Source organism: Alnus glutinosa, chromosome 2 (genome assembly GCF_958979055.1).
Source record: "Alnus glutinosa chromosome 2, dhAlnGlut1.1, whole genome shotgun sequence".
Taxonomy (NCBI): Eukaryota; Viridiplantae; Streptophyta; class Magnoliopsida; order Fagales; family Betulaceae; genus Alnus; species Alnus glutinosa.
Window position 1 is genome coordinate 27599946 of NC_084887.1, and position 17776 is coordinate 27617721.

The 17776-nt window shown below is 35.5% G+C and overlaps 3 protein-coding genes across 3 annotated transcripts; 1 reads left to right on the plus strand and 2 right to left on the minus strand.

Moving 5' to 3' along the window:
• Positions 1 to 712: 712 nt before the first annotated feature.
• On the minus strand, positions 713 to 3887 carry LOC133861298 (pentatricopeptide repeat-containing protein At5g38730). Its single transcript, XM_062297051.1, has one exon. The coding sequence runs from the start codon at positions 3808 to 3810 to the stop codon at positions 2029 to 2031; it is 1782 nt and encodes a 593-aa protein (XP_062153035.1). The 5' UTR covers positions 3811 to 3887; the 3' UTR covers positions 713 to 2028.
• Positions 3888 to 5157: 1270 nt separating this feature from the next.
• On the plus strand, positions 5158 to 12045 carry LOC133859372 (uncharacterized). Its single transcript, XM_062294766.1, has 8 exons — positions 5158 to 5347; positions 7708 to 7827; positions 7930 to 8076; positions 8694 to 8840; positions 8959 to 9108; positions 9483 to 9580; positions 10413 to 10623; positions 11588 to 12045. Exons 1-8 carry the CDS (start codon positions 5269 to 5271, stop codon positions 11671 to 11673), a joined length of 1038 nt encoding a protein of 345 aa, XP_062150750.1. The 5' UTR covers positions 5158 to 5268; the 3' UTR covers positions 11674 to 12045.
• Positions 12046 to 13730: 1685 nt separating this feature from the next.
• On the minus strand, positions 13731 to 16542 carry LOC133861158 (uncharacterized). The gene is made up of 3 exons (XM_062296879.1): positions 16391 to 16542; positions 14416 to 14739; positions 13731 to 13945 (listed from the first exon to the last, which is right to left on the minus strand). Exons 2-3 carry the CDS (start codon positions 14687 to 14689, stop codon positions 13866 to 13868), a joined length of 354 nt encoding a protein of 117 aa, XP_062152863.1. The 5' UTR covers positions 14690 to 14739; positions 16391 to 16542; the 3' UTR covers positions 13731 to 13865.
• Positions 16543 to 17776: the final 1234 nt, after the last annotated feature.

Genomic DNA, 17776 nt, shown 5'->3' on the forward strand with positions numbered 1-17776 from the left:
TAAATCAATCATTGTAATTTTTTTTTCTTTTTATTATTTAATGAAGATTAATTCAAAAATCAGTTAGGAGCGTCACGTCAACATTGTAGTACAATTATAAAATAAGAATATGTTATCTAGCCTTACTGATTAAAGAAATATTAAGGTTCTCGAGTGTCAATTAATGATTAAAATCAAGAAACGATGTTGTATTTTGTGCTCTTTTTTTTTTTTTTTTTTTTTTTTTTTTTTTTTTTTTTTTAAGCTCAAATGGATCCCTTTTATTTCTAACCTTAAAACCTTGCCTTGTCTGCATAATGTAACTCTCACATTAATATATATAGATAATAGCTTGGCCACATAACGTCTGTTGCTAAATGATTTTTCATATATAGGCATGATACCTCATACAAGGAACATCAAATTGAACCCATTTTCTTTTTCTTTTGAATTTTTCAAGTGGAAAAACTCTGCGTAGCCTTATATTTCTAGATATAAGTCTTGCATATTTGTTTGTTTGTTTGTTTTTTTTTTTTTTTTTTTTTTTCCAGTTATGAAATTTGGAGAGGCATTTAATTAATTAATAATTTTGGCAATAAATAATTTTCTATTTATCGTGATTAGAAATTATAAGAAGGTCAACAGTGATTACATAAATCCAACATGTGATATGGCCAATATGGGAAAGAAGCAGAGAAATTATGCACCTTATATGCATTCGCCAAATAAATCATCAAGAATTATACACGTGAGTATATGTGACCACAGTCTTATCATTTTTTTTCTTCTGGGAGCGTTAAAAAACAAAAAGAGAGAGAGAGAAAAGAAAAGAAAAGAAAAGAAAGGAAAAGAAAGAAAGAAAGAAGAAAGAAACAGACCAAAGATTAAGTGATATCAACATCTTAAATTAAACTTTCATCAGATCCATGGCCTGAACTATACAAGCCAAAGCCATCATTTTCATATTAGAACCAACTCCAATTAGAACTGATTCCTCAAAGTTTTAGCAACTTTCAGAGTATCAACAACTCATCGTGTTCACTTTTCTCATATCAATGCCATTCATCAGAATCATGCTTTAATAGAAAACCCTGGAGACAAAAACAGACCAAACAGATTATTTTTTCCTTCAGCCAAAGCCTTGATGTGATCCACTGTAACATTCAACTCAATTCCGGGGAGGTCTGTCACTATAGCTCCCAACAACAGCACGTCCAAACTTTCAGCAAAGGTGCAGTCAAAGTAAAAAATTAAACATTCCCATCCCTGGTGCTTGCCATTGCCAGACAGTGCTGCATCTGCCATAGCTTCATAATAATTCAAGATTATATGCAAGGCCGTTCGACTTGCATTCAAGGTATTCCTTTTCGTACCATTGGACTAATTCCAAAATTCAAAATCAACCACACAATCTGTAAGAATCTGTAAGAGTGTTAGATTATCACAATTCAGGTAATGTCTCAGAAGTCCATGCTATGTACTTTCTTTGCTCACATCCGTATGCCTGAGCATTCTAGAGAAAACCAATCAGACTTGTGAAGCAAAAATGCAAAATTATTGTGTTTAAGACATGGAAATAAGCTCCACTAGTCAGCCATTCTTTTAAGTTGTTCCATATCAACTTAGAGAATACTCAAATCAAGTCTTGCCTGGCCTTACCTGCATTGTTAACAGATAAGGCACTGCTTCCTTGCCCAATGAGCTCAAAATGACGGCAAAGAGAGGGGGCTGAAGATGGTTCTGTGATCATTAAGAAAACTACTGTCTGAGTTTGGAAATAAGCTCCACTAGTCAGCCATCCACGGTTGAGGATGCATAGACACGCTTGATAGCAAGAGTATTTGCACTCCTCAAAATGATAGCCTTCCGTCATACCAGATTCTCTACAATCAGATGTTTGGCTGACAAACACAATGTGGGACCAATTACCAGGGTGTCTAGCTAATAGATGTTATTATGGGCTGGAACCATGAGGCGTTTTTGTTGCCACATCCTTCTTGCACGAAAACAATTTGAGTCTCCAACTTCAGACCCATCTCCAAGGCTACTTTACGAAGGCATATTCATGTGCTGCATTTCCTTAATAATATTTTTGGACATTAAGCCTCTCTCAACCACATGATCCCAAAAGAGAGGTAAGATGCTGTTGTCACTAGCATAAGAAGCATTGAAAGATTTATAGATTTTTAGTGTTATCATCAACCTCCTCTTGTCCATTTCGTCTAACATCTTAGAAGCAACAGTTTCCTTCCCGGCTTTCAAGTAAGCATATGCTAGACTAGTGTATATAACACTGTCTCCTAATATACCCTTCCCTTGCATAAGAAAGAATATTTTTTCAGCACAATCAATTCTTTCTCTCTTACATAACCTTCTTATCAGTGCCCTGTACACTGAGACATCAACACAAAGACCTCTTTTCACCAGGTCCTCCAGGAGTCTTATAACTGCATCTTCATTGTCTTGGTTGCAATAACTGTCTATAATCCATGAGTAGGTGCAGTAACTTGGAGAAAACCCTGCATCAAGCATGTCAAACAACAGCCCTTTAGCACTGTCCATCTCCTGCGCTTTGCAGAATCCATGAATCAAAGCTTTGTAAGTAAATTGGTCCAGCTTCAATCCAGTCTCTAACATCTTGTTCTTAACTTTCAATGCAGACCTCATATCTCCTATTTTGCAGTAAGCATTAATCAGTGTGTTACATGTGACATTGTCAGGTTCAACTTTCCTCTCACTCATCTCATTCAAGAGCTTATTTGAATCCCTAATCCTGCCGTCTTCACACAACTTGCGGAGAATTGAATTATAAGTAACAACTCCAGGGTACAACCCCTTAGCCTCCATCACCTTGTGCAATCTTAGAGCTTCTTCAAGGTCATTTACTCTGAGATGCCCATCAATCAAAGTAGTGTATGTTACATGATTGGGAATAGCACCTTTAATTTCCTGGAAAAGCCTTAGAGCCTCTCTCATTCTACCTTCCCTAGAGAACCCATAAATAAGGGAATTAAAAGTTACAATATCAGGACTCACTCCTCCTCTTTCCATTCTATCTTGTACAGCCAAAGCCTCATAGTGCATACTCCTCTTGCAATATAATGAAATCAACGTATTATATGTAAAAAGATCAGGAAAAACACACTTCAATTCCATCTCACTCAACAACTCTTCAGCCTTCTCCACATCCCCAGACTTGCAACAAGCATGCACCAACACATTATAAACGTGTATGTTAGGAACAACCCCTAGCCGAACCATCTTCTTAAAAACTTTCCATACCATATCAGTCATCCTACCCTTAACCAAACAATTCAAAAGCACAGTACAAGCATGCAAATGAGGCTTTAACCTGTGCACCCTCATGTACTCAAACACCTGCATTGCATCCTGGGTCAACTTCGACTTCCCGTAAAATATCACAAGCCAGCTCAAAACATGCGAATTCACATCTGGGTCATCGTAATTCCTCACCAGCGCATTCAAAACAGAGGTTGACGAGAGAAAATCCTTGTGCGCAATTTTCTCAAGCAAGTCTTGTGCAGTTTTGAAGTGCTTGTGCTTAGCTAGGATGTGAACCATGGTCCATGAACATTGCAAAGAGTGCTTATAGTTAGCAACTGATTCAACCCACTTGAAAAATTCCCAAGAAAGAAGCCAAGGACCACGACTATAAAGCGAGAGCTGTAGGAGTACCTGGTGGATGGTGGTCGATGTGAGACTGGAACCAATCTTGGGTTTCAAGAGGTTGTTCCAATGACCCTTTACTACAATTGCACAAACACTTTGAATCAACTGGGTCTCACTAGTTAAACAAACAAAGGCAGCCATAAGTTTTGTCGTAAAATGTTGTCACATTCTTTTTGGTTCTAAAAGTATGTTCAGGTGTGGTTCATAGGTTTGACTGTTTGAGGATGTTGATTCTTTGGACTAAGGACGCTCAATAGAAGTTGCTATATCCCAATCCCCTATTCTACATATAAGATATGGTACACATACAATTTTATTTTTTAAAAAAATTAATTATTTGATCCGTAAATTTTACAGATTTAATGGTCAATTTTAAAAAAAATATATACAGAAGACGTATAAAAATGTAAAAATATCATTTCTTTTTATGTATATGCTAATGAGATATGATTCTGATACACCCCATACACCCAGTCCTACTAGGCGCCCTTTCTATTTTTTTTTTTTTTTTTTTTAAAAAAAAAAAAATCCCAAAACACGTTGGGTGTATGAGGGGTGTATCAGAATCATTTATCTATGCTAATTGAGTAATGCTAGCCATCTTTTTATCCTCTTAAAATTGATGTGACTTTTAAAATTATTATTAGATTTGAGTTAAATCACTATTGAATTTTGATTAAATTGTTATTTTAAAAGTCACACAAACTTTAAGAGGATAAAAATAAAATAAAAAGATGGTCTCTAACATTATTCTTAGTCTCCTATTAATTATCCTCTCGGCGTCACAATGGGCCTCCCCGCTGAGCTGAAATGTATAAGAAAAGACTATTTCTTTAATTACTTGACATTATAATTATTCCTACCATAATTCTAAAATTAATTGAAGAGATGTGACTATTTTAATTGAAATCATAGGTTTATGTGAGTTTCAGCTTCGATTGTTTAAAAAAAATTAAAAATTAAAAATTAAAAAAAAATTGTTTTTAATTTTTTATCCTCAAAACAAAAACATCGACAATCAACACAAAATACAAAGTATTTCAAACTATTTTTTTTTGTTATATCACATCAGAATATTTTTTAAAATAAAAAACAACTCATAAAATACATTAACAAACGTACCCGTGTTTTTTAAACTCAATTTAAATTCATAATTTAAAAAATGTAATTTTAGTTTTTTCATCAAACATGACATTATGTTAGAAAACATGTTTTAAAGAATGTTTTATTTTTTAAAAAGATTTTGAATATCATCTTTGAATTTGATATAAGCGTTAATTTAATGTTTTAGAATAATTTATTCTGAATATAAAATATGTGGCAAATCACTTTTTTATTGAAATTTATAAAGTCATATATATATATGCACATAATTTTAATCTTCACTATTTTTTTAATAGTCTTGAAAATTGCCATGTTTATTAGTATTTAGCAAATAAGTTATTAATTTTAATTTATTGGACAAAAACCCCAACCTATTGCCTATTGGTGGAACTTGCACCAAAAACAAGTCCTAAAACCTGCTCTGTGTTTCGCTCCTCTCTTTCTCAATAAACCTCCATAGTATACACTCTGAGAGAGCAAGAGAGAGAGAGGGAGATGGACTCGCAGAAGAAGCTGAAGAAGAAGCAAAAGACTAAGAAGCTACGGCAGAGCAGTCGCGAGCTGCCCGGAAAGGGTTCGTCGCTTTAATGCTCTTTTATTTCTTCTTAATTTACGTTTTGGGTTTGATTATAAATTGGCACTTCGCTTTGTGTTTCCATTCATTGAGATGGCATCTGGGGTCTGTATGTTTAGTCTCTTGATTGCAAAAGATGTGTTTTTTTTTTTTTTTTTAATATGGGTTGCAGCCTTTCATTGATTTTAATGTGTTTTCTCCTCATGGGTTTTATCTGTTTTGCTATACCAATGTACGGTTCTTTCGGCAGGATTTGATTTAGAAAACTTAACACAATGAAGATGTTTTGTGTTTTGCAATAAGTGTTTTGGTAGGAGCAATTTGTTATCTAAATCCTTCTGAATGGTAGGAGCAATAAGATTATTCGGTGAGTTATTATCCTTCTGAATGGGATGAGGTTGCTATATGGAGTATTACAACAATGAAGGGTAGTACCCTGGAGAGCAGTGTTCGGAAGCTATGTTTTGGGGCTGCTGTGTATCATTTATGGCTTCAAAGAAATGCTCTCATTCATGGAATAACTCCTAGAACTGAAGAGCAAATTATTTCCAGAATTCGTTGGGAAGTGAGGTCTAGAGTGATGGCCAAGTTCCCAGCTAGAATGGACGTTCATCGCTTTTAATCTGTTGGCAGTGGCTGTTACTCTGTTTTGTTTTTTCTTGTGTTGTGGAGCTGTGTGCTTCTTGTTTCTTTGGTTGTATTGTGTTGTGTGTTGTGGTGTTGCTCTGCTGTTGAGCTGGGTGTGTATTGGTTTAATGTTTTGAGCAGACATCCAGGTTTGTGTCTTGTTGAACTTCGAATCCAGTTTTGACTGGAGTGTAGTTTGCTGTGTTTGGTTATAAAGATTTTAGTTCATCAAAAAAAATTTAGGACAGTTTCGGCTGAAAAGCGCTTGAGAGAAGTATTAAGGTATCAAACGCGCTTTAGAAAACTTAACACAATGAAGATTTTTTGTGTTTTGCAATAAGTGTTTTGGTAGGAGCAATTTAGGACAGTTTCGGCTGAAACGCTCCTGAGAGAAGTATTAAGGTATAAAATCTGTGGGTATCCAAGTCACCAGGCTTACTTTATTTCTGTTTTTCCTTATCTTTTCCTGGGTGCATATGCTAAATTATGGGTTCGGTATTACCACACTAAAGCAAATGCGAGGCATTTTATTATACTACTTTCTAGTTTCTATAGACATTTAGCTGAAGGTTATGACAAAGAGTGGCGTAAATTCTAATGAAGATTTGTCTTAGCTAAGACTAATATTCATTTAAGTGTTCCCATTCAATGGTAGGAGTTAGGCATATGCAATTGTATGTGTAATACCATCGACTAAGTGGTGATGAGTCCAGTTTGTGAAGTATACTCATCCATACACTTTTATTGTTCATGTTTATTGTTTAAGAATCCTTTAATCTGATATGATGCATATGCATTCGTCATAAAAAAATGTTTTCTTCTTTTTAGTCTCCTAACTTGGAAGATGATATGAAGGATCGTGGAAGTGGAAGTGGAAGTCAAAATTGATTTGGAAACTTTATGATCATTTTCCAATTCGAGTCAACGATGTTAGAGAAAGAGTAAACATGGCCTAAACCAGAAGTGATTTGAAAGTATCTTTACATTCTTAGAATTATTAGGATGCATTTGCACTACCCTCTGCCACGTGCGCTTACAAGGTTCCTATTCATGTGATTCTTTCTTTCTTTTTTAACCAAATTCTTTGTATCACCAGGAAGTTGCCAAAGGTCAGTCAGTTTACACACAGACGTGCATATAAACCAAAAAGAAAAGACCATACACTTTTTTATTTTTAGACTGAGAAACATTTGGAATCTTGGCTTTTTATTCCCGTTGTTTAATTTGCAGTAAAAATAAATGGAAGATATTGGAATGTTTCTTCCTTTTTCTCTATTTGAATCACAAATAGAAAATGTAATTAGAATAAAAGTGGGAGGAGAGCTAATGTGTGAATTCTCAAAAGGTCATTTATCGGATCTTATGTATGAATCATAGACTTGATAGGATCTTAAAAAATGTTATTGGACTGATGATCATAATTCATCTGATGGATCCATTAGCAGATGGATACAACTCATCTGAAAACAGTGATGCTATTCCACTGCCTTTGTAGAAAAGTCGTCCTTACTAATTACTATGACCAGTGTAAAATCGCCCGCCCCACAGTGGGGAATTAGGGGCATGATATACATTATATGACCATATTGTTAATGTAGATTTCGTAGACTTTCGATATTTTCTACTTGCAAGACGCATTTGCCTGATATATATTGCTGGTGAAATATTTAGAGGCAGCTGTTTGTACTAAAGTTTATTTGCTATTACACTAGTGCCTACTTTCTTATTTCCAGATGAAATTTTGGATACGGAAGTGGATAGGGAAAAGAACAACCCTACCGGAAAGAAGAAGAGAAAAATGGAGAAGGGAAGTTATGTTGACATTGGCAAAGCTGTTGGGAGCAAAATTGAAGGTGAAGGTGGCTTTTACATGCCAATTGTGTGTCAGAAGAGCTTTACATCTGAAAGAATCTTTTCTTAATTCATATTAGTTTTTCTTTTTTTCTTTTTTTCAGATGGTCCTATCAATGAAATCAGAGCAAAGAAAATAAAAGAGTCATCAAGGAAGAAAAATAGAAACAATGACAAAAGAAATGCTGCTCTGATTGGAAAATGTGATGAGCTTAATACAGAGGCTCAAGTTGAATTTGACGACCAAGATGGTGTGTTCATGGATTTTCAACATTACATTATGATGTAATGTTCATGTCAAAATGAATCATAATTAATGTCAACATTAGATTATAAAGCTTTTTTTTTTTCTTTTTTTTTTTTTGTAATCTTAGTATATTCTTGCTGCCTAGAACCATCTGATACCCTTTTTTATCCTTCGTTCTTGGGTACATCAAAAGATCTGGTGGTTGTCGAAATTTTTTGAATTATCAATGCCATTGCTTGCAGTGTATTACTTTATTTTATTCTTTTGCAGTTCTGTTTTACATTAATCTGAGATCATTATTCTCCATTCCTTACTTTAGTCGTGAAGCAAACCGTTTTGATGCTGTATAGGTGGCATTCATACTATCTATTTTTAATGTCCATCGTAATTAAGTTGATTTTTTGGTCATTAGATGATGGAGTGGCAAATGGAAGCCATTTTCAATCTGAAAAAAAAAAATATTAAAAGTTCAGAAGGGCTCAGGGAGGCTGATGTTGAAACAGAGATAAAGAATCGTAAATGCATGATGGCTTTTGTTTGGTCTAGACCAAGTGTCACAAAATGACTTCAATTTAGGTTCAATTTCTCTTAACTTCACTGGGTTTCTCCTTTTTCTTGTAGGTAAGTCCAAGAAAACTAAGAGAAAGAGAAAGGAGGATCATGATTCATCAAAAAAGGGTAAGAAGTCACTGAAGAAGGAAGAAGCTGATCAGGACAAGGTTTATCATCTCTCTCCTGGCGATGAGGGCTGCTCCCAAGGGATGACAGGTATGAATTTTTGAATTTAGAACATTTGCTTTTGTGTGTTCAACTGCTCACAATCTAGTGTCAACATATACTTCATAGTAATCATATGTTGATAAATAGACGAATTTTTTTGTAATAGGTAATTCGAAGAAAGCTAGAATGAAGAGAAAGAAGGATCAAAATTCATCTAAGGAAGCTGAGAAATCACAGGAAAAGAGAGGAGAAGCTGATCAAGATGATGTTTATCAAATCTCTTCAGTGGACGAGGACTGCTCAAAAGGAATGCAAAGTATAAATTACTTAATCTGGGACATTTCTCTGTGTGCTTTTAATTTCTCATAATCTAGTGGCAAGAAATACTATTTAGTAAACATATGGCTTCTTTTTTTTGGTTTTTTTTTTTTTTTTTTTTGAAAAGAAGCCATTGTTAAAAAGATAACATCTATTGAAAGAGAAATGGTCAATGTTCCCCCCCCCCCCCCCCACCCAAAAAAAAAAAACCCATAGATACATTGAAAATGCTGAAACTTGCTTAAAACAATATTGACCAAGTTAACATGCGTAATCAGTTTTATTTTGAGGATGTTTCACATCATTTGCTGCTGGTAATTGATGGGCATGATTCATGAGATGATTTGCTTATAGAAAACCTCTTAATTGCAGAATGGATTATGGAATACCACCAAAGTAGACCAGGGTTGAAGGTATTGCAGCAAAAGATTGATGACTCTATAACTGCTTATGAAGCACAACTAGAACAGGTATTGTCATCCCCTATAACTCTGTCAGTGTTTCTTAATTTGATATTCAACTATAGTATCCTTTTAATTATCCTCTCCTACCACTGTTGTACCTGTGCCCTGAAGAACAGTTTCCTACTTGCTTCTCAAATCAGAGAAAAGTTATGGGCACATATGCAGAAATATATGTGTGAATAAAGCACAGTTGTTATAGTTGTTTGATCAAAAGGGCATTCAATGGTTGATATATGTGCTTCTACTACACTTGTGCACAATTTTCTTTGAGCGGGAATGCTTGTTTGCCAAGTATATGCCACATATAGTAGTATCTAGGAGTTTTGAAGATCGCGAGAGGATGATGGAAGAGCTTAAGCCTTTTTCTTCAATACTCTTTCTCTGTGAACAGCTGCTTATATTTCTCTTTTGGTCATAAGTTTTCATTATTTTCTTTTTCTTTTTTCTTCTTCTAGCTAGGTGTTTTTTCTTGTATATTTCCTGTGTACTCAGGGTGCCTTAACGCTTTTAATAATATCTCGATTAATTATCAAAACAAAAAAGCAGTATCTAACCTCCGTTCTGCAAGATTAGCATTTTCTCATGCGAAAAGGGAAATGTACATTTGTGTCTGTCACAATGTATCATGTTTGATGTTGCTCATGTCCATCACAATGACCAGGAATTCATGCATAAATCTTTCGTGGAAAATATTCTACTGGTCAATATGGTGGATGTGTCTATTCCTATAAAATCAGTATCTTGCACATTTAGAAAAAATTCATCTTTTTTTTCCAACTATTATCTATGAGGCTCACGCTTACTTCAGTCATTATTTATCTTGTTATGGCACATACAGGAAAGGAAAGAAAGAGAGGACCAAGCTGCCGAAGGGGGTTGGACAGTTGTTGCACATCATAAAGGAAGGAAAAAGACAACGGATGCTGAAAGTGGAATTACTATGGGCTCCGTAGCCCAGGCTGTTGTGGAGGATAAGATGGCCAACAAGAAGCGTAAAGAAGTTGGCTCAGATTTTTACCGCTTTCAAAGAAGAGAAGCCCAGAGGAATGGTAGGATGAATCTTATTTGGAAAGCTTATTTTCATTTTCTTTTCCTGAAAACTTGGTTTAATTTGCATATATGCTATATTATTGAGGATTTAATAAAGAGCTTAGAATTCAGAAGTCTGTATGTGGACACCTCTAAGTTTCTGATATTGAAGGAAAATTTTCCTCTTTATCATTTATGGTTATTTTGTTTCTGCTAAATTTTCCTTTTTCTGCTTTTGTAAACAATTTTTTATTTCTACAATGGCTAAGTATAAACATGACATGGGCTTGTAGAGTTTAGTTGGAGTTTCTGCATGCGCATGAAATGAATGTCATACTGCTCTTGGTAAAATAATTCTAGGGACAAAGATCTGTTGTTTGTAACAGCCGCATACATCTCCAAACTGCATATTGTGTTTCACTTGTCTTTGTTTCCTTGCAACATAGCTTGTCTCTATGCTGTTCTCTAGGATATACCAAGTCAAACATCTACATTAAGGTTTTTAATCCATTTTCAAGATGATTCTTGCATTTCTTAAAGAAGTATTTAAAGGTCTTGTCTGGGAACCTTTTAAATTTGGGCAACTTTACTACTTATCAAAAAAAAGAAAGGTTTGGGCAAGTTAAATGTATATGGACCAAGTACAAACATGCCTTCTGAATACATAATTATTGGCACATGGTTTCTGCTATGAATATGAGCTGTATATCAATATATTCGTCCTGTATCCTGGCCTAGTGGTAATGGCTGTCAGTATCATGTAGCAGATTCCTTGACTACTTGGTCCTTTCATACATGTATATGAATGTAGTGTGCATACAATCTAGTGTGTGAATAAGTTTAAGATAGGTGCATTAAACAAAGGGTTTTATCCTTGGCAAAATAACTTGGTCCTTTCATGGATGGTTCTTGGATAAGTTAGGACATATTTCTCCTTATTGTTTGGATGGTGCACATACTGATGCATGGCATTATTCCTTGCAGAGGTGATGATGTTGCAAAGCAAGTTTGAGCAGGATAAAAAGCGGATGCTGCAACAGCGAGCTGCTAGGAAGTTTCGACCGTACTGAACACTGCACGGTAGAAAGAGAGGCCAGGAGCTGAAGCATCAAAGTTTAACATCCGCCAAAGAAACAAGTGCATACCATTTCATGGTTGTGCTTTTGGTCAAAACGGTGGTGCTGGCCTTCCCAGGAAAGTTATGTCAGTTTTCACATCATTGACACTATGGACAAGCAATTATTCTACTTTTGGAGGAAACATCCCCCTTCCCCTTCCAAGCATCTTCCTTTACATTATTAAGGCGGCATCACCATCCGAGAGTTTTCCAAACTGCTCTTAAATGTGTTTATACTGTTTTTCTTAGGTATGGCCGACATCCCTTCTTTTTTGGTAACTCAACTGTCTCCTCACTTATCAAATTCATTTGCTTTCTTTCAAAATATGCTTTGTCGATCTTTTGGCTCTTATGCCTGGGTCCAGTTTGGCAGCTTGACGTTTTTTGCTCATTTCAAATGCTATTCCATGATACAAAGCATAACCTTCTTTTACTTTTTAACAACAATTGAGTAATCATCCCAAGTTTGTGGTTGTGGCATCATCTCGCATAAGTTTTCTTTAAAAAATAAAACTTATTTTAAAATGAAGGAAGAAAAGAAGGGCAAGAAAGGTAGCTTCTTGTGTTTGCCTGAAAGGGTATGGTAGCTGCATGAAATACGAGTTAAGATGCAGTTTGGGAGTTGGGCTCTCACACCTTTTATATTTTTAGGTTCTTAATCCTTAACCTCTATTTTGAAGACTCCACTGTTTGCAAATACAGAACTTGAAAACAAGTCATACAAGTTCAAATCATAAAAATTTGTGAAATAGTGGACGCACCATAACATAAAAAAGATTGTCAAAATAATTGGTTACTTCATAAACACAAAATCAACATCAATGAACCTTATCTTCTGGTGTAACATGGATGGTAGAAATTGCAGCACCTTCAATAGCAGCATTCATGGAGTACCCACAAGGATCAAACTCGAAGTCACATATTTTTTTCTTCAACAATAAAGCCCAAAAAATAAATACAATGCTAAGACAAAATACAAACAAATAACTAAAATAGGTCATTTTGTCCAATGTGTTTTTGGATAGAAATTCAGGAAAAGGGCCACCCTGAAAACAGTTGTAGATGCAAACCACGAGAGAGCCTACTTGTTACTGTTGTGGCGACAACGCAACTTAGAGACTGCATCTGGATTATTTTTACTTTAAAAATCAAAATTGGATCCGTTGAAGAAGAACTTCGAACCAAAATCCCACAAAAGGAGTGCCCGACCACTGCAGCTCAAAAGACTTCGGTTTATTATGCCTCCAAAGCAAAATAGAGGCACACGTATAGGAGAGACATAAGTCAACAGGAAAAGAAAAAAAAGAAAAGAAAAGAGCAAACAGTTTACAACTTCAGTAGAGAGGGAAAGTGAAAGGAAGGCGTGTGACCTCACACAAGGAATGAAAAATGAATAGTGCTGAGGGGAGGTTGTAGTTGTCAAGATGAGAGAGGAGGGCCGCGTTGAAGGTGTGGGGTGGATGGATGGCGTATCTAAGTTTCAGAGACAGGCTCATGGGCTTCACCGTTTGAGGGGGAAGGACAATGGAAAGAGGAGGAGGCTAGAGAGGAGCCGAGTGTCGGTGGCTGAGGTGGAAGAGTTGTAGAACTGACTTGCACAGAACAATAAGAAAGAGAAAAGACAAGAAAGTAAAAAGTTACTTTAAAAAATGAAAGGAAAAAACTGAAAAACGAAAATGAATACCAGAAAAAGGGACGAGGGGGGAGGAGGATGGAGACGAGAGCCATACCTCCTCCCCCAATACTCACGAAGAAGGTGGGGGGTGTCTCATTGGGAGATTAGGGATTATCTCTCAAGAGAGGCTGAGAGCTTCTCTGTCTAAAAGTAGAGCCTGCGTACTTCTGACACTAAAACTAAAGGCTGAGACCGTATTTTTACTTATCACAAAACGCCTTATGTTGTCTCCAAGATGCAAGATTTATACTTGCAGAATGAAACCAAAACGACCTTAAAGAGAGGGAATTTGAAGAATAAGCATGTTGAAATAAAAATCAGATTATTCATCCAACAAAAAAAAAAAAATCAGATTGCATAATGCTCGTCGTTCTATACAACAGGTTTTTGCAGTGTGTCAAACAACACCCTTGGACTCAAAATGGCATTCATACACCTACACAAGGAACATTATTACAAAGACACATGCACTAATAGTCAGGAATGGAAGTGAAACGATATCCATTGGCACCCCTCCATGCATAATATGCAACTCGAGTCTCGTAAAAGCCTGCAGCAACAAATCAAGATCAATATAAAGATGGTCAATTGATTAAGCTACTGAGAAATGTAATGGAGACTTTAGGCAAGATGCCGTGATTCCTTATCGTGTAAAATGTGAAAAAACAAAATAAACTTTAACCCTAAGATAATTTTGTAAAGGAAGACATGCGGAATGATCAAAACACAACTCAGTTGTACCATACCCTTCTCTGTCGCAGGATGCAAACCAAATTGTGCATAAAGAAGATGCAATATATTTCAATATAATTTATCAAACAAATAAAGGCTCCAGATTGTCAAAACTATGATACAAATATTCCACTTCTATGAGGCATTAAAGGCTAGGTAACTTGGTTAATTTGTTAATTTTAATTTTGTATTATAGTCATGCTGCATGATCTGCATAGAGCTTCCAAGTTCCCATTAGCCATTTTGTTGTCACAAAAACAAAGTAAAATGAAAACTGTTTTGACATGCCTGGGAGGAAGGAGAGAACTCCTAGTGCCAAAAGGCCATACGCTTGGGATCGGTCTCCTCCCATGTGACCAGTGAAGATGAAATACGAAAGAAAGAGAAGCAATGATCCAAGAAACAGGAGGAAAAGTGCAAGGGCAATGGACTTCCATGGGATTTTGTCAAAGGATTTGGGTGTATAGTCAAACCGAGGGTCATATTGTCTTCTTGCAATACCATCATAATCATCTTCATCAGCAGGAAGAGGGCTGTAATGAACATTGCGTCTAGATGCCATATCAATCAAAATCAACTCTTAATCAATCCTAGGGATGCGTAAACAAACACCTGAATCATTCAAGTTCAAGAATCAATTCAATATTATACAACAAAATGAAGTAATAGAATGGCATAATCAACATATGAATAATGAAAATAGGAAAGGCATAAAATCGGTAAAAAAGGTTAGCACAAACTAACACTTTCTTCCTCTCACAACTGCATAATAGTCAAAATCAGTCACCCACCCATTGACATCAGAAAGCAAAATAACCCTAGGAAAAAGTTTCTAATATTCATCTTTCAAATTCAATAAAAATTTTCCCTGGTAGACGTATTCTGCAACTGGTTGGCTAAATAAGAGAACTAATACCTTAAACTAGTGTTCTTTCACAAAATGATTGTATTTCACACCAATCAAAATCAGACTCTAGATGGGTGAATTCTTTGTCACTGTCCAAAAAACTTTTGTGCATTGCACCAGTCTGGAGAAAAGATTTAAAAAAAAAAACCACCCTTGACATTTTTCCAAGTCCCACACTATATTCATCTCCTTCATTCTGCGTATAACGAAGGGAATATTGGCTTCATGTCAGTGGAGTACAAATGGTTCGCTCTGATATATTCAGAAGAACTGGTACGATAACTTCCTAGACTGTATGTCTGTATACAATAGATTTCAAAGTTTTATATAAACAACTGTGCTTAGTTTCTTACATACGAGGAGAAATGATAATTATCTAGGAAGAATATCCAGATGTGACAAAGAAATTGCATAAAACAATTCTCATGCAAGGACAATATATAGAAACCTTCATGAGACTATTCTGGCATTACAGGCATCAACATGTTCTTGTCAAGTACTCCAAATAAACAACATGTATTGAGCCAGCCCTCATAATCCAGAGAACATGGATTCCAAGTTCTCAGTTTAGTCCTTCGATCATATTTTCCCAATTTGAATTAAAGAGCTAGGTTGAAGAACTACACAAGTTCAAACTAAGGGTCATAATTTAAATGTTTGAAATTCTGCGACCTCTGATTAATTGAGATGAATAGACCTGTGTTTCACCTAAAAAAAAAAAAATTAACTCCAACATAACCCATGAAATGATTAGCATATATCAAAGCCTGTTCAACTCAATGATATCATACACACTGCCACCACCCTGCTCTCAGTCCTTAAATTGGTCAATTGGGAACTACCTCTCCAATTCACATACCCAAAAATTTATACTGTAAATCCTAAGAGCTTCCAACATGGTTTTACCCATTCAGCTATATCTTTTCATAAAAGCTTTGAACTGACCAAGTTGGGGGACTAAAACTTAGATCACAATCATGCAAATAACGTAGGCAAACCAACTATACAGATCGACTTCACCACCTTATTGTCAAACATGTCATGCTAAAGGACCTAAACAACATTTTCATCCATACATACACAGATATGCATGTATTTTCATTCAGAAAACAGAACTTTAACAGATTTCCAAGGCCTCATGAGCTGCGAAAACACAGCTACATAATAGCTAACGAAAATTAATCAAAACCCATTAACCAAATCACCAAAAACACAAAAATGAATCATCTTTAGAAGACATAGTTGTTAAAATCTTATATATGTGTGTGTCTGTGTATATATGGAAAAAGATTTGGAGAGGGAAAATGGTAAAGACCCTTAGAGATGAGAGATTCACGGGAGTGATTGGGTACTCACCGTGAAGAGTAGACCGCAGAGGATGAGCTTTACCGGTGGGCCGGTGGCAGAGGAGGATCAGAGTTCGGAACCGCAAAGCTTGGCGCGCAGGGTTGGAACAAAGTCGATGGGCAAGTCGTCTGTGACTTTTTGGGGGTCACAGCGCTAATCCCAGCCGTTAATTTGGATGTTTGAGCACGGTCCCACCTGAAGGACACGTGGCGTCATAGCGGATTGGTCCAATATGATGAGTCACGACTCGTGGAACCACTGGAACCATCTTCTCTGTACAACGCAAGGCCTTCAACTCCTTTATTTATTTTATTTTTTTCCCGGTTAATTCTCGGGTGATATTTCGGCAAATATATCGCGGTAAATAAAAATAAAAAATAAAAATAATTAGATATTATAAAAGATGTGAATTAGAAATACTCGAAATCCGATGGATGTTAATGGAATAAGTAATACCAAATATTACACTCTATTTAATCCCTATTTTACTGGACTATTGTGGGTCATGTGGCAATTTCTATCCCTTTTTTAATTATTTTTTTCTAATAAGGACGGTTTAAGGGGTTAATGTAACATTGATTCAATGACTAATGGGCACCGTTACATCTTAAGAATAAAATGGAGGTGTACTACACAACATTACTCTAATAGAATTTGTAACGGTAAGAATGATATTGATGTCATGTATAAATTTTTGTGTATAGGACTAATTTTTATCATTATTTGTTAAAATAATGTAGGATAAAGTTTTCTTTTTTTCTTAAAAAAAATTAAAAAATAAAATAAAATTAATTGGGCCAGAAGAAATTCATTTAATTCAGTATATTAAACTGATATTTATCCTTATCCATTAATAATCAATTCTATTAGATTACCAAAAGTAAAATGAAACAAGAATAGAACATTTACCCCAAATACAAAGATCTTCACCAAAAACTAGATACCCCTCTGAAAATTCCTTTATTCTCTAAAAGCTCGATCAAACCCTAAGATTCAAAGCAATCTCCTAATCAAAAACCAGAACGAAACTACTAAAATCGAAGTCTGATAAGGCACACAAATGAAACAAAAAATCAAAGAGAAAACAAATAAAAATAAAAAATAAAAAAAACCACGTTCTCACCAATTGATAAATCAAAAAGCAGCCAAACAAACCCTAATTTCGATGCCTTAAAACGAGAACAAACCCTAGAATTCTAAGGTGATTGTGCCACATAAACAAGGGTAAGAACATAGTTCACTGCCTAAGACACATGGCGTGCTCGTAAGCGGTAAGGCGCTCCTCCTCTAGCCCTATATTACGACCCCACGCCATGGTCCCAAGCCTCTTGAAACTTCTAAAATGCTTTCTGTAAAATTTCTATGTTTTATTTATTATTAAAATTTTATTTAATA

Coding starts and splice junctions, on each gene's coding strand:
- LOC133861298 (XM_062297051.1), bottom strand. CDS start 3,810: ATGGCTGCCTTTGTTTGTTTAACTAGTGAGACCCAGTTGATTCAAAGT.
- LOC133859372 (XM_062294766.1), top strand. CDS start 5,269: ATGGACTCGCAGAAGAAGCTGAAGAAGAAGCAAAAGACTAAGAAGCTA. Junction 5,348..7,707: donor TCGCGAGCTGCCCGGAAAGG/GTTCGTCGCTTT, acceptor TCTTATTTCCAG/ATGAAATTTTGGATACGGAA. Junction 8,077..8,693: donor TGAATTTGACGACCAAGATG/GTGTGTTCATGG, acceptor TTTTTCTTGTAG/GTAAGTCCAAGAAAACTAAG.
- LOC133861158 (XM_062296879.1), bottom strand. CDS start 14,689: ATGGCATCTAGACGCAATGTTCATTACAGCCCTCTTCCTGCTGATGAA. Junction 13,946..14,415: donor AGTTCTCTCCTTCCTCCCAG/GCATGTCAAAAC, acceptor TTGTTGCTGCAG/GCTTTTACGAGACTCGAGTT.